The sequence below is a fragment of the Sinohyriopsis cumingii genome, chromosome 3, assembly GCF_028554795.1.
Source record: "Sinohyriopsis cumingii isolate HCF-2022 chromosome 3, ASM2855479v2, whole genome shotgun sequence".
NCBI lineage: Eukaryota > Metazoa > Mollusca > Bivalvia > Unionida > Unionidae > Sinohyriopsis > Sinohyriopsis cumingii.
The window spans coordinates 90,782,679-90,804,567 of record NC_142963.1 but is presented as its reverse complement, the minus strand read 5'-3'; the positions used below and the strand labels follow the sequence as shown (position 1 = coordinate 90,804,567).

The 21,889-nt window shown below is 33.6% G+C and overlaps 1 protein-coding gene across 6 annotated transcripts in view; it reads right to left on the bottom strand.

Moving 5' to 3' along the window:
- The window catches only part of LOC149803274 (uncharacterized), a 386,506-nt gene extending 365,577 nt beyond the window's left edge, over window positions 1–20,929 (bottom strand). For all 6 annotated transcript variants that reach the window (XM_089952942.1, XM_089952943.1, XM_089952944.1 and 3 more), the window contains exons 1-3: window positions 20,843–20,929; window positions 11,884–12,013; window positions 6,051–6,165 (exon numbers count right to left, since the gene is read on the bottom strand). In XM_089952942.1, coding sequence (XP_089809068.1) covers window positions 6,051–6,165; window positions 11,884–12,013; window positions 20,843–20,878 — 281 coding nt within the window. In that variant the 5' untranslated portion in view covers window positions 20,879–20,929. The remainder of the gene's footprint in view (window positions 1–6,050; window positions 6,166–11,883; window positions 12,014–20,842) is intronic.
- Between the last annotated feature and the right edge of the window lie 960 nt (window positions 20,930–21,889).

Sequence of the window (21,889 nt, the reverse complement as noted above, 5' to 3'; positions counted from 1 at the left end):
CGTGTCCATTCATGGGGCTTAGACTTAGATGACAAAACACTACAAGTAGCAGATACTTGTAAGACTTGTTTCTTCATTTTGTATTATCCATTTGTTTGGTTGTTGTAGTGTTGTAGTGTTTTATCATGTAAGTCTAAGCCACATACCTGAATACCTGAGAAGGCATGGCTAAGGCAGTACAATCAGTGGTTAAATGAACAATTTTGATATACTTTATCTTTACATATTATGTCGTGCTGGTAGTCTAATAAATCCCAATGTTACAATTTTGCACTAAGCCCTTTTAGCACAGCTTGTACTGCTTGATTTCATTGTACTAATACTTATTTAGTTACTTTGGGGATCTGTATTAATGATATGAGTTAAAGGCATTGTATTTAGAAATACCAAGTTAATACATAACCGGGAATAAATTAATTTTACTATAAATCCTGAATAAAAGCCTAGCATCCAATGAACATTAATAAGCAAACGATAGCCAACTTTCGCACCTGTAAGTTTAACTGCTCTGCTAAGCTGCATCGTCGCCATGAAAAAGATAATACCACATTGAGAAAACTGTTAAAGCAGACACAAATCCAATAAAATGATCTGAATAAGCACATACATTAGCACGTGAAATTTCATCTATGCTTTTCCGACCAGTTTTTAACACAAAATGCAAGTCCATACAAAGATAAAGTGAACAAATGCAGTAATTGTTTAGAAGTTTTAAAGATCAGACAGGTCATCTGTTGGTCCTTAAATATTTAGCCTATTACATATATATTTATTTCTTTAGTTGGAATGGTTATTGCATAATCAACTTAACACATTAACACCTAGCGATGAGTTAACGTGGCAGGAGGTAGTAGCCTACTGCCGAGCCTGTAGCGTCATGGTCATGCATGATACACTAAAGTGGGTGGTATTATAGAAAGGTAGACAGATGTAGCTCTACAATAACACCAAATAATCTGGAATTTCTAGTTGCACTACAAAATACAGAGGGAAAAATCTCATTTTTTGGACCCAACTTTTTTCTACCGAAAATTCACTCGTGGTCGGAATGCAATTTTGTGTCTGGATTTTAGACTTTTTGGTCTCAGATCTAAGGCAAACCGGTATGAACTGCAAACAGACAGATGAACCTTTGCAAAAAGTAGGATAAGATGGACATTTGGAATAAAGAGTGGTCTCGATACAAAAATAATGGCTCCGTTTAGCACAAAAAAAAAAAATAACCCTTCTGCTCATGCGCGAGCCAAATAGCCAATGAAATACGATGTTTCTAACACAACTAGGCAGTATTTTATTAAACGATCAGCAGGGATTTGGTGTTTTCAGCTCTGTTCAGAAATAGCTTTCAAAATGTGTTTCCTACTCGAATTTCAGGCAAAAACGATAAAAATCTCCAGGGGTTAATGTGTTAATAATCTTAGGACAGTCGGGAAGGCGGACCAAGGAAAATGAATATCACACATCAGTATAACAGAAAGGAGGGTATTTCTATGTGTCATCGTTCAAAAACGAAGCAAACTGTTGGACAAATATAGTCCTTCCAGCTAAATATCTTTCTTGAATGACCTCAACATGAAAATCTGTCTGATTGTTCTGTCAAGATGCCTGGCTTCACCATCTTCGTGATAAGCTGAGCTGATAGGTCTGATACGAGACTATGTTTTGTTTCAGATATTTGATGTGCACCTTTAGTGTCACTTGTTCGATATTCTTAAATCCTCTCATAAATCTTATGGACCTTTCATGAAACATATTGTATGTTGCTCTCCATGATTGTTACGATAAGTCAATGTATCTCATGGTGCATTGGACACAATGCAACACCCCTGCACCCAACACACACACACGCACACACACACACACACACACACACACATGCACACTATCATTTAAGATCAATATATGTAGTTTCAGCCATTCGAAAGTGTATTGTGTTTCCATAGCGATTATTCAATCTTTGGTATCATTTTTGGAAAGCTCAATTTTCAAATACAAATCTCTGATTAATGTTTATGAATTTTTAACCAGCAGAATATTTTCCGCCTTTTAATAGCAATTCAACGACCTTCAGCAAAAATATATATGGAAACCTTGTCTATTGCTTCTTTCATAGTCAATCTATTTTGTGTCAAGTTGGCTTCTCTAACAGTCACTGTACACCATACTGGTCTAATTATTTTGTATACTTTTTCATAAACAAGACCCAAATAGTGAGAAATGAAAAGTTTACTTTGCATTTCTTGAAAGTGCTTTGATACTGTATCCACTGAATAACATTCTAAAAATACATATGACCTATGGTGTTACCTTCAATTTTTATTGCTTAAATAAACTCAGAAAAACTACAAAAATGTGTTATTTAAATCCCCAATAAATCTGGAACCTTGCAGCAAAATAAAGAATCCAAACATACATTTGTATATAGCGATCTAGCAAATCTACAGTTACCAATAACCTATAGAGTGTGGACAATGTGTTTCAATGCTGAATTCTGTTTTCGTAATTCCTTACAACGCCATTAAAACAAACGCCTTTCCCCAAGCAATATAGTATAAATTTACGATAAAAAAATTTATTACAACTGCTTCTTTGGGGTGTCATGTGTGACCAGTTTTTATTAGTACTGTGTTAGAAAATTATTGCAACAAACCAAAGTAAAGAAAACAAACACTTTTATCAATTAGTCCATATTGTTTTGCAAATTATACTTTATAACTGAATTCAGTAGAACCCAGAAGAATTTATTTTTGCAAGCACATCACGACTGCGGTGTTTATACATTATTTTTATATAAAGCGTGATCATTGTACATGCAAAGTATACATTTACAAATAATTACTCCAAATGAGACAACACATACATACATACGGATTATAATCGTGAGATAGCAAAGGATGGTTTATATTTTAAAAGGTAACAAATACACCAACACAATTAGAGTCTATGAGAACATCTTATATCCTTCTTAGATATACTTAGCCATAATACAAATTGTTTCCAAATATGAAACTTATACATTTCAACATATTTAAACATATTCCAACCATGCTGGAAACAAAATAGTGAAGTTAATTTAGTTTAGCATAAATTGTAAAATAGTTCTTTATTTTTGGTATGGGGTCTGAATAAAAAAGTATCTTTCTCAAATTTGCTAACTACCACACTGTCATTATATAATGATATACCTACCTGCTGTACCCGGCTGTGTGTGTGTGTGTGTGTGTGTGTATATCACATGTTTGTGTGTTTGTGTAGAGGAATGCATACATCACAATCGCACTCGTAAATTTTAATCAATACCATCTCATGTATGGTTATGAGTAAACTCGCTTCATCAAAGACAAATATCATCTGTTTTGTGGGCTGATTTCTGAGCAAAAGTTTGGTTGTTTGAATTTCAGCAGGCATGATTGTCAAACAAATTTGGATTAACCTAAATACATGAATGTTTATTTCATATGGGAGCATTGTATCACCATATTAAAGATATTTCAAGTTAATTTACCATATGGAGTAGGGTTTGGAACATTACATGGCCTTGTTCTAGGTAATATTCGCAAGAGAAAAATATGTTGTGTACTTTCTTCAATTAAACATCAATATAAAGGGGATCCAATTAAATACTTTTTAAATGTTTGTTCATTACTTGAGACAAAATTTGTATTAAGTCAAGGAGGAAAAAACTGATATTTCATTCTACCCAATAACAATGTCTGGGAACATGATTGTCATGATTGTTAAATGACCTTTTTATTAATGGAATCGCTTTAACGAGTCTTATGAGATAATGTGTTTCTCTGTCTGATGACTGAAGGAAGAAAAAGTTGTAGTAAAGACTCTTACTCCAGCTTGTATTGATTGGAAGCTATTTACGTCATTAGCTATGTCACTAACAACTGGTGCAATCAGAGATATTATAATTAAGGAAGCCTTGAGCCAGTTGCCATTTTGCATAGAAATCTAAGTTAGTGTTTTTGTAGTCTTGATCCATGATTATCCATCCAGCCTTATTTTTTTCAACATAAAACTTCAATAGTTACTAAAAATTTTGTATTGGTTACAATTCTGGCTGTCTTATTTTTTAACATTTTTGATTTCCCCTTTCTCAAGTAATATATACTAAAAATTTTGTATTGGTTACAATTCTGGCTGTCTTATTTTTTAACATTTTTTATTTCCCCTTTCTCAAGTAATATATAGTCTTAAATTGACAAATTTTTAAAATATGCTACTCCCAAAATAATTTATTGTTTGGTAATTGCATGTTTTTATTGTCTTATTTGGATCCATAAAATCCATAAAATTTTAAACTGTCTCATACAACTGTAAAACAACCAGTGATATTTAGCTCTTACTGGGTCATTTATAGTCATCAGAATGACTTATACTAAAGTAAAACAAATATAGGAATAATGTATATACTTATATAATGTGTTGCTTCTGTTTTTATTTATAATACACCAAGTAAAGTTGGAAACATAGATCAATTAAATAAATAAAATTTACGAAGTAAACGGAATTCTGAAATTTTCCCTTGGACAAGGAGGAGGTAATTCTGCAAAGTCCTCTTAAGTGTAGTGAACTACAGGTGTGTAAACCTCTGTCCCCGTAGTGTATGCCATTCACCACATGTGTGTCGTCTCCCCAATGTACGTGGAAAACACATCATATCAATAAAATAAAAATGTAGTTTTTCAAAACATCTAGACCCTGATATATGTTTTCGTTTAAAATCAAACAAAATCCTCTATAAAGGAGAGAGAGAGAGAAAATGAACAATGTTTACAAGATGCAGTGCTTTTATACAACAAATGCAATAAAAAAATCTTGGTAACAGATCAAATGCTACAATAAAATATGCACAAGGCTTTAAGAATAAGTACATTTTCAGACAAAATGTAGTAGTAGTAGTAGTAGTGTGTGTGTGTGTGTGTGTGTGTGTGATTTGGATTTTTAATGTAGCTTTAACAATTTTTCTGTCATATCGCTATGATGTCTGCAGTGTGGCAGTTTAAAGTGAAGTCTAGTACTGGGGCATCATGCCACAGACCACCCAGTCACATTATCCTGACACCAGGCCAACCAGTCCTAACATTAACCTCTTAATGCTGAGCACCAAGCAAAGCAGCTGTTAGTACCATTTTTGTATGTCTTTGGTATGACTCGACCTCCTGCATCTGAGGCGGACGCTCTAACCACTAGGCCACCAGAGTGGTCCAAAAGTAGTAGTAGTAGTCTAGGATGAAACTGCAATTTGCTGATTTATAAACCTTGTCTCTTATTATAGATTTATCTGAAGAGCTATTTTATTAGAAGGGATAATACCTGTCATCACACCAAATAAAATATTTTCATGGTTTGGGCCCATTTTAGTATGAACCATGCATCAGGTCCCAGTGAATTTGATTTGTAAGATTACAAGCTGAGAAGTTGGAAAGTGTACTGTGTTAAATAAAGTGATGATGGAGATGAGCATCTGTTGTGACTCACTTCTTTTAGGGACAAGAGCTTAAAAAACATTTTCCTGACCCTGAAGTTCTGCCACTTTTTTTAATGAATAACCTCTGATACAGGCTCACAAAAAAAGAACAACTTCTGACTGTTTCAAGGAGGGGAGTTGTTTAAGAACATAAAGTTTATATAGACACTGATAGGGATAAAAGATACTGCTGTGATTATGAAGCTGCTACGCTTGGGAGGTGACCATTACGGGCGTTTGGACTACGTTTAAAATTCTGACTGTACTGAATTAATTGTTGCATCTACAATCAATACAGAGAAATATAACTGAAAACAAAGCTCAATAAATAAGTTACAGGGCACAACAATGTCATTACATGCCAGGTGTTTTTTTTTTTATTAATACTTAAATAGGGACTATGTCCTTTACATCTGGGGTAAATCCTTCCAAAAATATACTTTGTGGAATGAATGATTCCAAGAATAAACAGTAGCAGAATTGGAAATTTTGCATTAATTGCAAATAACTTGAAAGTATGAATGGGAACCATATTCAGTTCTAAAAAGGCCCTATTAAAACATCTGCTTACTCATTTGGATTGGCTCCAGATGACACCAGAAACTCCACTGCTCCTTCTTGATTTCCATGACAGGCACAAAACAATGGGGATTGGCTTTCATCATTTGGATAGTCAACAAAGATGCCTAGCATTAATTAATAAAGAATGAAAAATCAGGCCTTGTTTTGTAAAGATATAACTTTTAATACATGACAAAGTAACTTCAATGCTTTTTTTATTAACCTCAACATGAAAATAAATCTGTCACTTCTATATCATATAATTTTATTACAATGCATTTCAACTGAGAATTTACTTATATCATTTACCATTATGCATAATGTATAATCTATGATCACTCATTACACCAGACATGCTTTTATGAACTTATTACTACAAAAGAAACCTTTTTTCCTTACATTGTTTCTCCATCATATTTATGACAGCTCTTGCAAGTACTATTATGATTCTATGGTCTTAAAAGAAGCATAGCCAACATGTTTTGTGAATTTCAATAATTTATTTCCCTAGAATACAAAGTAAAAATTTAAAAGGAATTAAATCCTAAATAATCCTAAATGTTCTATCACAAGTTTAAAAGTACAGAATATTCTAAATGAATTCCAAGTCTTAAATATGCGGATGTACCTATAGTTCTGAATAGGTTGATTTTTCAACAATTCTGAAGTATCACACTAGTCCTCATTAATCCCAAAATAGCATTTTAGTCCAAAAGTCAATGAGCACTTTCATATTCCAATTAATAATTTAAATGATTCCTTTCAATTTACATCTGAACACAATTAAAAGTGATAATAATAATAACTATAATAATAATAATAATAATAATAATAAAAATAAAAGACTTTATTTAATGAAGGTAACTCATATAGTTACAAAACAGAACTATTCTAACTTGAGGCCCTCAAAGCAATATGTACAGATATACAGAAAGTACAGTAAATCACTGTCCATCTCATGTATACATGTTTACAAACTTAGTAATATCAATGTTTTCCAGATATTTTAAAACAAAAGTTAAATTTCAAATCTATCATCCTTTGATAATGTTTCAGTACAAAATCTTCTGAGATGTGAATGATCCGATACAACTTTAGGTTTTTTAAGGCTGGAGGCCACATTCACACAGTCATTAAACAAATTGGAATGATTAGAGATAGAATATCAATCTTGCTCTTGGATTTTCCAGCTCCTAATTCATTATATGGTCTCCAAGCTGTTTTAGGGTTTTTCTTATTTTCATCAATAACTTTTTGATAATGTGTCTTTTTAGCACTCCTAATCATTTTTGTTACTTTATTTCTCTAAACTGTATACACTTCACTACCTGAAGCTTCCATGTAGTCTCTTGTTTAAATAGCATCCAATATGTCTAAAGTAATCCAATCTTGTTGATGATTATGTTTTATTCTTTGCATTTCTACTGGTGTGTTAATCTAATACATTCATAAACAAGTCTGTTCACATATCTAAGATGTCATCTATGTATTCAAATACTGACACAATATCTCCCTGGAATCTGTTTCAAGTCTGTCAGAAAGTTGATGTTGTTAAAATGTTTAAAAGATCTGTAAGAAATTGATTTATGAACATGCTTTTCCTTTCTCTTTGGGCTAGATTTTCAGGCAAGAAAAATGGAATGGTGTCACTCAACCAATCTTAGGAACACACATTTAAGAAAATTTGTCTTTCATGTTAGCATAGCTATATCAATAAGGGTTTTTGAATTTGCTTTTATTCTAGTGGGTTTCTTATTTAATTGGGTCATTCCAAAAGGTTCCATAAAATCAGTCCAGTTTTCATATATATATATTCATTTAGTAAATCCATGTTAATATTACCAAAAATGTAATATTCTTTCCCTCATTCAGAACTGTTTTTGTTTCTAATTCAAAATATGCATTCCAATTTACATGGGCCGTAGGTGGCCTGTACATAAATTTAGCCAATAAGAAAGGGTTTTGGAATTTTGTGGAGAAATCTGTGTCAAAACAGACTAATTTCATTTAGTTTTAGAGCTTCACATCGTTTTGCTATAACACCATTTCTGACATAAACTGAGATCCCACCACCTGCTGTTTTCCTGTCTTTGCAGAAAGGTATATCGCAATTATTTACTAACAAAAAGTTGTCCTTTATGTTTCAGAAAAAACAAAGACATGTACATTATTTTCTGGTGATGTAAGCATAAGTCTTACTTAATCTATTTTATCCCTAATTCCTTGTAAGTTTACATGTCCTATATTAATACCTTTCGTATTTATCCCTAAGTTCAATATGATAGTTCCTGACTGGGCACTCAGGGAGATATTATTTAAAAGTACATCAACATATGCTGCTGCTATTTGATTTTTATCATCTTTCATACTGTGCTCATAAGTGCACATTTCAAGTATTTCCAGATTGCTGTTGTCACATTTATAAACATGTATATTATTGTCAGTGGTTTGGGTGGTAAACCACCAATAGTAGAGACAATTGTGTTCTTTTGGTTGTCATCACTGCCAAACCTCTACTGTCCATTAGTATAATGGATTTTTGCCTTATGACCTATTAAGCCATGGCAAACCCAGTATCTAACGTTCCTCTCATGCTGACATCAGTAGTTCGAATGGTTGGTTTCACGACAGATGTTGCACCCCTTGCGGTATTGTGCCTCTCTGTTAAAATGTTCACTTTAACCATTTTCTCTGCTATGCATAGTTGGATATTTTCTTCTATATGTTATGTCACTTTAACTTCTGACATTATTGACCACTACCTGAATGTTCTTCATAAGTATTTCAGTACCGTCATATAATAAATGGACCAAGGAATTTTGGCCATAAAGTTTCTTGTTAAAATAACCATTGTCTGTGAGGTAGTCCCTGTAGTTGTACACAACCTTACACTAGCATCGTCTTGCCAAGTAACAGAAAAAGTCATTTATCTCCATACATCACAGTCTTCTCCAAGAATCAGTTCACATAACACAATTTGACACTGGGGATTTTGAGTACAAATGTAACATCTGATCATAGACTTCTTCAACTAACTCATGATCACTTACATTAGCAGCATTGTTTTTCCCTGTATAGATCACAACCATAGAGAATTTTCTGGTGTTAAACAGCTTCTTCATAGATTATCTCCAAAGCTGCACTAGCATGTTTTTTTAAAAATATTTCTCTCCAGTCCTTTCATATTAATGGTTTGTAGAAATGAGCTTCCTATCATCAGAAAATTGTTTTTCTTTGAATTTTCAATTTTTTAGTTTCCTAATTTTTGCTGGACTGTGGATTTTTTTGTTGCTTCTGATTAGTGACTGAAGGCTGATTTTTTTTCTTATATTCCCTGGTGCAACATTCATATCCCCCCTTTTACTTTGGGCATGTATCTTGTCCTGAGGCACAGATGGTGTCTGTGTACTCTATGTGTCAGACACTAATGGTTTTAGTGTATCTGCTTTAGGTAGAATTTTGTCTGTCCCAACTGCTGATGTAACTTTTTCTTCATTAAATTTTTTCTGTTGTTTCTGCAGTCTATCAATCTGACTTTGAAGTCCTCTAATCTTCATCAAATGACCAGTGTCAGAGGATATCATCTTGTTGGCATGATTTATTGGGGTACTACATACAGTGTGAACACACTGCTCTCAGGGGACTCTCCTGAATAGGTCGTTGAGGCCATCTGATCCTGATGATTATGGTTACTATGAAGGGAAGTTTCCAGACTAGATATGACTGTAGCATTTGTTGAAGAATCTCAATATAGATCAAGGATCATTCTCAAGAATTTATTCTCTCCACTGTTTAGCTCCCTGCTCCCTTGCCACAACAGATTTTTCCTTAGAATTAAAGCTTCAAGTGCATTTCAAACAATCTATGAGTTATTACAACAAATGTATCAGGGCTTTTTACTGTCTGTGTTAAACTCCTTTTCAATGATATTTCGAAACTACTTGAAAAAACACTAAGATAGGATTGTAATAGCAATATGTGTACAAGAAAATTCCTTGGTTCTAAATAAAACCCCTTCCAAAGGGTCTTGTACTGTACAATCCAAATCTCTGGGGGAAATCCTGTTATTAGTAGAGATACAAACATTAGAGTCAGATGAAATTTCAGATCCAGAGATGGAAAATTCTTCCATCATCAGCATGTGAGCTTCATCAGGATTAAGCTCCCAATGTCAACCATTTCTGTAGTGGTCCAAACAATGTCAAACCATGAATTTCCATTTCCTTGAATAACAATAACACAAAAATTATACATCCAGTTCTCATGGGATTTTTTAAATTGTTCACTTAATTTTACAAAGGGAATATGACTACAAAGAATCCTTGGACAACTCCTAAAAATGCCCTTTATACCTAAAATTCAGAGCCTCATAAAAAGTTCCCTCTAGTTAATCAGCCATCTTAGTTGGGCTCTATCTGATTACAGACTGATATTATAATACAAGAGTTTTGTGTCTGAGCCATGAAGAGAAAAAAGACTTTGGGGAGGAAGCCCTGGAATCCATCTTTAGTCCAAGTCAGGACCTTCCTCCTCTGGATGGACATTGCTTGGAGGAGTACTGGTGAGCAGTCAGTAACCTCAGAACCCCAGCAAGAGGAAAACTTAAGTTAGAACGTCTGTGCAGGCTGAGCATGATTGTCCTATCGTTGCTACTCTCTAATGCTGACACAGAGGACAATCTCCATTCTTCACAAAATACAAAGTTATTGAAGGTGTGTGTGTGTGTGTGTGTGATATGGATTTTTAACATAGCTTTAACAATTTTTCAGTCATATCACTATGATGTCTGCAGTGTGGCAGTTAATAGTGACGTCTAGCACTGGGGCATCGTACTGCAGACATGTAGCATCATGTCCCGCCCAGTCACATTATCCTAACACCAGGCCGACCAGTCCTAACACTAACCTCCTAATGCTGAGAGCCAAACAAGGCAGCTGCAAGTACGATTTTTATAAGTCTTTGGTGTGACTTGACTGGGATTCAAACCCATGACTTCTCACATCCGAGGCAGATACTCTAATCACTAAGGCCACCAAAGCAGTTGATATTCAAGAGGAAATCTTTCCCAGAGAACCACTGAGAGCCAGCTGAGTGTGAAGCCTAATAAACACAATGAATATCTTGACAGTGATTTAAAAGATAAACAACTCTTTCATTTCAGTAAATTGACAATATAGACATTCATTTTAACTAATCATTACTGTAACATTTTCCATCAGAATCTGAATCTGATTCATGCTCAAAACTTGTCGTTTTATTATAGTATGAAGAGTATACATGTTGTGGCAAAAAATGCACTTGTTTGGTTTGCAATCCCCTTAAAACATGTAAAATTTATGCCAATAAAAATTATGCTAGTTCAGAAGCCAATCTAGTGATCAAAATTTGTAAATCTACTGGTTCTGACACATGTATGACATAATGACTGAATAAATGCATGGGATAATTATGAGCACCATATAAATGAGTTTACAACCTGTCAGTTGTGATCATTTTCCAGACATATCTGGCAAATATGGCTGTTTTATAACTATTGAAAATACTGCACAAAAATTAATACAGACTTCTTTGCCTAAAGAAAATGCTATTTATCCATTAGAAAAACATTATTTGCAAATGCTTCAACAGTAATGTTACATATATTTGGATATGTGAATAAGGATATGTTTAATGAGTCGTTTAGGAATTGGAACTGGGCAGAAAAGCAGAGTTTGTAGGAAAGTTTTAATACTTTTTAAATTCTTACCAAAGTGGGTGATTTTGAGACAGCATTCATCTCGTACAATGTAAATTTAACTGTAAATAAAATGACCTTAATGAAACTTTTCCATTTTTCAACTTACCTTTCTGCAAGACTTTTTTAAGTGTCCTTTTGTTGCCATGAAGTGCTGCATGGTGGAGTGCTGTACCAAGTGCATCACTTTCATCAATATTTCCCAGGGGAATATAATCTTTGGTGTCGGTTTGATGATTCTATGCAAAAAATCATTAAAATTTATGAAGAATATTTATATCCTCTTGATCTAACTTTATAGTGATGAAAAGTATATCTGAAAAAAAACAAGAGTCCCTGGAAAGAACTGCCATCCTACTGTCCAAAAAAGAATTTCCAGGAATCCAGGATAAGCCTGTTTCTTCTTCTAACTGCTGACTTTTGGAACCATCTCTGATATTCTTGAACAATAACAAGAATTTGTTACCCACCCAGGTCAGCCCAGGTCGTCTGCTTTGGTATGTCCTAGGGAAAGGCACATGGCTCCCATTTACTCTGTAGGATATAGCCAGTAATTTGTTAAAAAGTACTATTAAACTAAGACGAAAATATATTGGCCATTGCAGTGGTAATATTGGCTGTCAGATCAACACCATTTTAATTTAGGACCGAAGAGACAAAATAAGGAGTCTTCTGGTGAAAACCCCAGGTTGATATTACATTTCGTTCTGCCGAGCAACAATAAAACAATTTCATCATTAACAATTTTGCCGTGAAAACCCTATGCCAATAAAACCAAGTAATAAAGAGTAAAAAACTTTATCAAAGCTTTTACTGTGGTTTTAGATTTAATATTCCTCAAAGTAATTGCCTCTGGAAACCTTGCTGACACCCACATAATGGTAGCCTGACTTGGTCTTAGGTAAGTGACCAACACAATCTACCATAATTCTACTAAATGGTTCGTCAAAGGCAGGAATAGGTTGTAGATGAGCCTTAGGTATTTTCTGATTGGGTTTTCCTACCATTTGACAAATATGACAAGATCTACAGTATTTACCAACATCACTTTTGATTTTTGGCCAACAGAAGTGAGTCAAGTATTTCCTGTCTGTAAGGTTTTGGAACTAGAGGACTCACGGTACCAATTCAGTTCCCATAGTATACCAATGCAAACACCATGATATTAAAAATTCAATAACTTAAATATTTTTGAGTGGTCATGATCAAACCTACATTTATCAGTATAGATGAAACCTGGATATCAGCTTCTGTGTTGAGGAAAGGATATGAGCCACTGCATTTTCTGGACCTGCATGTGTTTGAAACATGTGCTTTCAATTCCACTCGAAAGAGTCAGGTGCTAATTTTAGAAATGAGTATTCCAAACTCAAGACTGTTAAAGGACTGAAATTCCATCAATAAAACAGTGTCTGTATTTTTCTGTCACTTACAACTAGAATAAGCTCTCAAAAGATTCTTTCTCCTAAAACATAACTTACATAACCAATCCTGTTCAGCCAAACCCATATATACTCTATTTTATGTTCACCCATTTCCAGGCTAGTTCCCATTTTTCCATATCATTAGTATCGTGTGTCCTATGATTTGATAGTTCACTGACCACTCATCACCAACAGGTACCTCGGGATGTCTCCCTTTTCTTATAAGAATTCCATTTTTAATGAAATAACAGACAGGAACTTCATTAGCTTCAGTTTCACTAATGGCGCTTTGAAACAAACAGGAGATCCCAAGAGCTTTTTCCTGTTTGATGACAAGTGATTGTTGTTTATCACCCTGATTAGAATAAAGAGAATGAGTCATTAAAAGAGGATCACTGTGATCAATACCTTCTGACTGATCCAAACAAGGAGGGAAAGTGACCTCATCAAAAGCCTGACCAATACATATGTCAGCTAAAGGAATACTTTCCTTATCAACATCATTCTCAAGAGCTTTCTTTGCCATAGCTCTGGTAACTGCACAAGCTGGGAATAAATCAGGGAATTCTTTTTCAATTGGATTGGCTTTCTGATCCAAACAAGGCTTGTCATTTACAAGTGGATTAACCACAACCTTGTCTCCAGCTAGGTCACTGCCTAGTAATAAATGAATGCCCTCAACGGGTAAAACAGACACTGTGCCAACTGTCACAGGTCCTGAGACTAAGTCCGATGACAAATTTACACAATGGACAGGAACAATAACAAAGCCACACTCTACTCCCTGAATAAGAACACTCTCATTAGAAGAAAACTTCTCAGAAAAAGGCAAAGTACCTGACAATAAAAGACTCTGAGAAGCTCCTGTGTTCCTTAAAATTTTAATAGGGATAGGATTGGCCGAATCACCCAAGAGTGATATAGAACCCTTCGATATGAAAGGTTCATAATTCTCCATAATAAAATCAGACTGGGGTTTATTAGACCCAACAAATGTATTGCTTTCAATACATGACCATGACCTTGACCTCTAAGAAATAAGAGCCTTTGGAATAGGTGTCTTGATTCTGATGCCTATTTTTCAATTTGCAGCAATCAGAAATCACTGTGTCATTTTGTCTTGCAACAAGTACACATAGGAAGAGACAAGAATATTGAATCAAGCTTATGAGAAGCTTGATTTTTAGAAGTTGTGCCAGTTTGAGTTTTAGAAGAGCTTGTATTAGGCTGAAATACTTTTCTGCCAGAAGACAGGTGAGTAGAAGTCTTATTTACAAAAGGAACTTTATGAGTTAAAAAATACTCATCAGCAGCTCGAGCAGCATTTTCCAGGTTTCAATCTAATGCTAGTCAAGAAAAGACTTAATGTCACTATGGACACAGCTTCTGAAATCAAGTAATACAAGTTGTTGGAGTCTTTCATAATTTCGTTCAACTTTCTTGGCTAAGCACCATCTATCAAACAACTGCTCTTTTTCTCCAGAAAATTCGACAGGAGTTTCTCCAGCTTCTTTTCTATAGTTTCTGAATTTTTGCCAATAAGCTTCAGGGACTAACTCATAACCCCTTAAGATGCATTCCTTAACCATATCACAGTCACCACTTTGTTCAACTGACAGTGAATTGTAAATATCACTAGCCCTACCACTGAGTACACATTGTAATAACTGAGTCCAATGATCCCTTGGCCATTTCAAACTTTCAGCAACTTTTTCAAAACAAGTAAAATATTTGTCTTCTTTTTCTCTGATGGGGGCACTAACCTAATATTCTTTGCAAGATCAAAACTTAAATTTGGATTTGAAGTATGAATGTGCCTTTCACTTGCCAGTTCCATTTCTTTCATTCTACATTGATATTCCCTCTTTCTCTCTTTCTTCCTTATCTAATTGCCTTTGCTTTTCTTGTAATTGCATTTGTTTTCATGTAACTGCATTTGTCTTTCTTTCTCTCGTTCTTCCGCTTGTAAATGCATTTGTTCTTTTTGTAACTGCATTTGTCATTCTTTCTCTTTTTCTTCCACTTGTAAATGCAATTGTTTCTCGTCTTTATCTTTCTGAATTTCCAACTTCCTCAACTCCAATTCCATTTTGTATTTAAATTCTAATTCCTTTACTTTTATGTCAGAGTCTACTACAGACTCGCTGATCGAAACCAAAGCACTTTTATTCTAAACCTTCTTTTCTACCAAGGACTGAACCAAAATATTTCTTATTTCTTGTTTCACTAAAGAAACCTTTACCTCAGAAAGATCATATTTTCTGGCAAGTTTAATCAATTTATCTTTTTTTGAAAAGATCTAATTGTTCCTGGGTAGGATTTGAAAGAAAGATTTCCACTTTTGATGACATTTTAAAAAAGCTTGCCGATTTCACTAAAGATTTAAAAAACATTGGAATTCAAATTTCCAAAAACATAGTTTTCTGAAATATTATAGCCAAAATTCAAAATTCCGGACAAGCAACCCAATTCTTATATTATGTGTTTAGGCTCGAATAAACAGTAGCACAAGAAAGAGTGAAAACAACAAGCTTTTAAAGTTTAACAAATAATTTATTTACATGGAAAAATACTGTAAAAATAAAAAATAAAAGAACTTACAGTTTTAAGAATCAAATCCAAAAATAATCTAAGAATAATCCACAAATACAATTTTAGAAGTCCTAATAATGAAATGTTCTAATGATTTCAAGTTTGAGTCCTGACAAAGAATCCAAAATGGAAGGCGATGACATATACTGTATCCATTACAGTGTTGTCATCTACAGTTCCTTGTAGGAACACAACAGCAAAAAACTAACACTCCGGTGTTGGAAATCTGAATATCTTTTTGGGAGAAATGTCTTTTGTTCAAGAGTTTTGTATGAGCACACCTATATTTCCAGGAAAAAAGAATTAATCCTTTTGAATCCAAATATTTTGAAATAACACCAAACTGAGACAACAAAAGAAAACCTTGACATCAAGTATTATAAGCCCAGAATGAGATCTCTCTCTCTAAACATCACTATTTAAACTAAGTAATGCACAATTTTGGAAATGGCTAATTGCAAAATAGAGGATCACGTGATCATGTTTACATATAAAAAAAATTACGTAGCCCCAGTATGACCTTGATAAAAACCAATCACTTTACTCCGAGAAAAAAAAGTTGTTTACTTCGCTAAAACTATTACAAGCCTAGGGTCACGTATTCAACACAGACTCAATCTCAACCTTATTATTTCCACAATAAAAATAAATTAAAAATAGCTTGTTCAGGTTACTGTTACTAATTCTGAATTAAGGTTGGGAACCAGGTCAGCCTTATGTTTACAAAATTGAACAGTCAAGGTCAAACTATTTTCTGGAAAAGTATTGAGTTCCTAGTGAACAGAACTACATTATTTTGACACATAATAAAATTTAAAAAATAAAAGATTTTAAAACTTACAAACAATTAAATCAGATATAAATTTAATCAAATATACATAACATGTAATTCATAGTTAATACAAGTAAACAAATTACCATTTTCATTAAACAAAAAAAAATACAGGTTTAGATCATGCTGTTACTTATTTTTATAACTGAACTCAGCCACAGGGATTTTCTGACATTTTTAAATTGTGGCCTGGAATCTAAGGTATTGGAAAACTATGAATAAAAAGGTCAAAATAGGAAATTTTTTGTTTTCCTATAATACTTAATTAACCAAAATTTACGATTAAATTCTTAAAAATTCAGATAATTAATAGCAGGATCTATGCTGGATTAAATATTTGGACAAAATGACTTCTCTCTCCAGTAAACATTAGGTGAAGGTGACAAAAATATGGAGGAGTTTGTGAAGAAAATTTAAAACTTATACTATTCAAATTGGTCACTTTAACCCTCTCTTTTGCAAATTTTCATGTCAGATGATTAAAATACTTATCAAATACTATTAAAACTGTATAAAATATTAAATCTTTTCTTATATTTCTTCACTACTTCTGCTATATAACATTATGTGGCAACTTTTAAAAAAGGATAAAAGACTGGTAACTGTTTCCATACTAGAAGTCATTATTTCATACATTTCTAAATATTGGAAATAATGAATTTCATTAGTAATGAACACTGAGCCATGATTCACTTCCAAATGGGCTACACAAAACTCAATCATGGGAGCCATCACAGGCTACCAGTAAATAAATACTGTCTACTCATTAAACAAATTATATCCTGGACTCCTCATTTTTGAAGTACTTAAGCACTTCCTTTGACCTTTTCAGAAATATACCTCTTTATAGTGATAAGTCTAATTACTTTAGAAACATTATTTATTTTATCAAAGTATGGATAACAAATTACAATGATATATTCCCTCATACTTTTCTTAACATGCTTTCAACTAGATGACATCTTGTCATAAAGATCATGTGTTACATCATCCATTTTGACACACCTTACAGACGTCTACTTCTTCCTGTGACACTATTGTATGTGTGCTCCAGTGAAAATAATATATAGCAGAGCAACACCAACAGCACACAGACAATGTAAGTTTATAGGAAAAGTTACATAAAGAAACTAAACTTAGTATTCCTAAAGCTGTTCTTATATCTCATCATTTTCATTCTGGAACAGATTTTCTCACAAAATCTAAAAGAATTACATTGGGCAAAATCAATGATGGTATTATGACACAATTGTTTACATATAATAAAAAAGTTGTTTAGACTTATCATGACTTTTTTTCTCCAATACTTGAGTGGTACTGTGAACATACAGAACATCAATACTTGGATGTACTGTTTTTGGTACTTTAAAACTGTTTTGCATTCTTCATAACTTGTGTCTATTGAATCACAAATAATCAGGAACAGAAGATATAATGTTGCACAAGATTTTATTTTCATTTATTGTAATTCTTAAAATTATTTGACAAAGTTTAGGAAAATAATTTGGTCAAAATAAGTTCAATATCAAGGCTCCCCTATATGATGATTAAAACTTCACTGTTAAAATAAAACTACCTATATATCAGAAAATCCTAATACTTTTATTTAATTAAGCAAAAATGCAGGGGATGGTGAGTTAATTATGAAATATATTGTGAAAGTATGGGTTTCTAGTAAATTTCCTTAAATTATAATAACAAAGAACCACCTCTGAACATCACTAACAACAGATCCTCATAAAAGTATATTAGACTGTACACCATTCTAAACAGTGTTATGATGCAGTTATCAGCAGTGAGTTACATCTGACACATTGTGTGTAGCAAACTATAGTATTCTCATACCATCCTGTTTGTTTGCACCTTCCCAATAAATTTGAAAACAGAAAACATCAAGGATATAAAAAAATGCACAAAACTTAGTAATTTCATTCACTGATTTATAATTTCCAACCTGATTATTGCCAGGTTTTCCCAAACACTTGTCAACTTGTTGGTGTTTCGAATCAAACAGGAGTTTCTTTAGCAACATGGTCACCATATTTGCTTGGACCAGTCTATGTTTTCAAGCAACAGATGTGACATCTTAGCTAGCCAAGGTTCCGATAACCCTATCTACACCTTGGCAAATCAAACAGCTATATCGGTGCTCTGTCCTAGCAACAGCTTTTGAATTTCATGTGTTGCCTCTCTTAGTATGTAATTCTAACTAACCAATAGTGTAGTGCATTGTACATTGGCTGAAAACAGTGGTGGCAATTGACCAAAAAAGGATACTTTGAAAGTTTAACATCAAAAGTATGAATATGTACCAGACAGAAGCCACTACAGGTCTATTTGGGTGAAAGGTATTTGTGCATACATGAACTGGCATTGGAACAGTGCTTATTTATCAGTCCATTCAAGTTGTGTGCTCCCCTTGTCTCGATCACGTAGGAACAGTGTTCAAATCTGAACAACTTAATTTTGATTGGATGTGGTGGTTTGCGTTGAAAGTTGATGACAGTGCATCAAAATAGGTAACATCAAAACAGGTTGTGGGGCAATATCATAAACTGATATTAAGTAGAAATTTAAATAGTACAACAGGTTAGCAGACATTGTCTGTATTAATTATTTTTCATTAAATTAATTAATACAGACAATGCCTGCTAACCTGTTGTACTTGATGGCTCTCAAAATGGACTCCATAACTCCTGGACCAACAAGGCGGATTACATATACCACCATATTGGCCAATTCTGCACGTCAGGTAATTCTGTGCAACAATATGCCACTTCTATAAACATTGGATCACGTGTTATTTTGGGTCAAAAATTCATTTTGTATCAAGAAAGAACAGTTGTACTTTAATTAAGAAAAGTGATATTCATAAACTATACAAAAATATCCCACATTTCGACTCGAAATGCATATGAAAACATGATTTCTAAATGTCAACATGAAGACCCACTCCATGACCTTCTTGAACCGGTAACCCAGAAAATCCTATTTACTATGTATCTTTTAGAATCATAAAATAAATACATTATATAAAAGATTGAAATGTATATCTTAAAAAATTCTGCATCTTAATCCAAGTTTCCAATTTTGCAAGAAGTTGTCCCACACATACAATATCGTCTGCTACCCATCGTGTCAGCTTGATGCAAGAATGGCATTTTCAAGATATTCCCCTGCGTATAGTCTGTTTCTAACTTCTTTAGTAATTCTTCCCCATAAACAAGACGTTGCAAACACATTACATCTTATTCATTGTTGCTTCTCTTCCACATAAAAGCTTATTTTTTATAAAATGTTGAACTTTACTAAAAAAAATGTGCAAGATCAGTTTAGTTTGCTTAATATCTCTTGCCATTTATTGGCATTGTTAAATTGAATTTTGTAAAACTAGCTATAAACCTGGCCTAATTACTCGACTGAAAAGCTGACAGAAACAGTTGAAAGCAATGTATTTCATTTCTATAGCCTGATGGATAAATATTACATCTTTTAAAAGCTATGTGCAGAATATACCGACATATCGTGAGTCGTAAAAACACGGGGGTTGGTATCCCGTGTGTTCAAAATTAATATTATTTTGAACAGAATATTCTGGTGATAATTGCCACTTTTCAAATGGTAAGCAATGCAGTGTTTTATTTTTGTCAATCGGTCAAATTCGGTAAGCGTTTTGCTTCAATATTGGAGACGGAAACCTTAGGTGCGCAGAAATGCCCGACAACATTGTACAGAGCAGTTTTTCAGCATGTATTGAATGTTTTACTATGTTCACAAAAATGTTGTTGAAATTGTTCTGTGCAAAATTACCTTCGTAATTTAATCTACATTTTGAGATTCTCACATGACAATTCACTGGGGTTCATATGCTATCATTCGCGATGCTGAACTGTCTCAACTATTGTCTTTCCCATCTGATGGCAAATAAGCAGTTTTACTTAATAGTAACTTTTCCATATCCTTTCTTAATTAACTGATTCTCAATATTAATTTATTTTCACCTATTTAATTTTCTTTATTTGTGGATAGTTGCAGCAATGACAAGCCATAGAAAATAAGATATTCCTCTCACATGATTCGCCTAGGACGCCAATTGCTATACCAGCTATTCTTTTAGAGCCGCCCCTGACGCCCAGGTTAATAGTCACACTATACATTCCTTGACTTATTACACCCCTTTACTCATCACACGTTTTCCGTGTTTTGTATGTCTCACATACCCTGAAGTCATGGCCAGATATGTATTTTTTCATCATGGCTAAGGTTCTTCCAAAGATATATCCATCTAATACTTGCAGACGACTTTACAGCGTCTCCATCTTTAATGAATGGTTCTATACGATTTCGAAATTAAAAAGATACATTGTAGTTTCATAAAATAAACCAGTCTATGGGTGTCACAGAAGGGCATACCGTTATCAGCATCATTTCTTTGCCTTCTTCTAAAGCTGCAGACCTAAAACAGTCTTGCTAACACAGTGGATATGAGAAGCCAAATTGGCGTTCATTCGAAAAACCAGATTTCTCATAAACTATATAAGATCGAACTATCTTAAACTTAATACAAATCTGATGAATTTAATAAGATACCTTTTCAATGGTTCATTAGATAAGATATATTTAACGATAAAAAAAAATTTCATGTACAAGTCCATGGACAACAATCAGCTATTGTACACAAAATATGACTAAAATATATATTAATACAACAATTTACTATAATGATCAATTTGGGTGGCTTACGGTAGCATGCAAAGTGATATACTTTTTTTAATATTCTTTTGTTGTTATGGGTTTAACGCCATTTTTCAGCACAGGATAGGCTATACACGGAGAACAGGATATTTGGGGTGCATAAAAACACCGAAACGCCGGTGTAGTGTTAAATTTTGACCCTCGTTGAATTCTGACCCGCCGGGTCATTTTTCAACGACCGTGATCAAAATTTCACGTTAAAATCTGACCCTTTTTTAAATGTCCTATTAAATAACGACCCAGATGTAGCATCACATTTTGACCCTCGTTGAATTCTGACCCGGACGGTAATTTTTCAACGTGATCAAAATTTCACGTTAAAAACTGACCCTCTTTTTAATGTCCTGTTAAATAACGACCCGTTCAGGTGAAATTATGACCTTAGGGTAAAATGTTCTGTTATCAAAACTCAACGTTGATTTTTGAACCACTTCAAAAATGAAATCAACTTATTACTCACTGAGCTGTGTCTTTCTTAATTTTTTTCTTTTTTCTTTTAAGGAAACAATTGT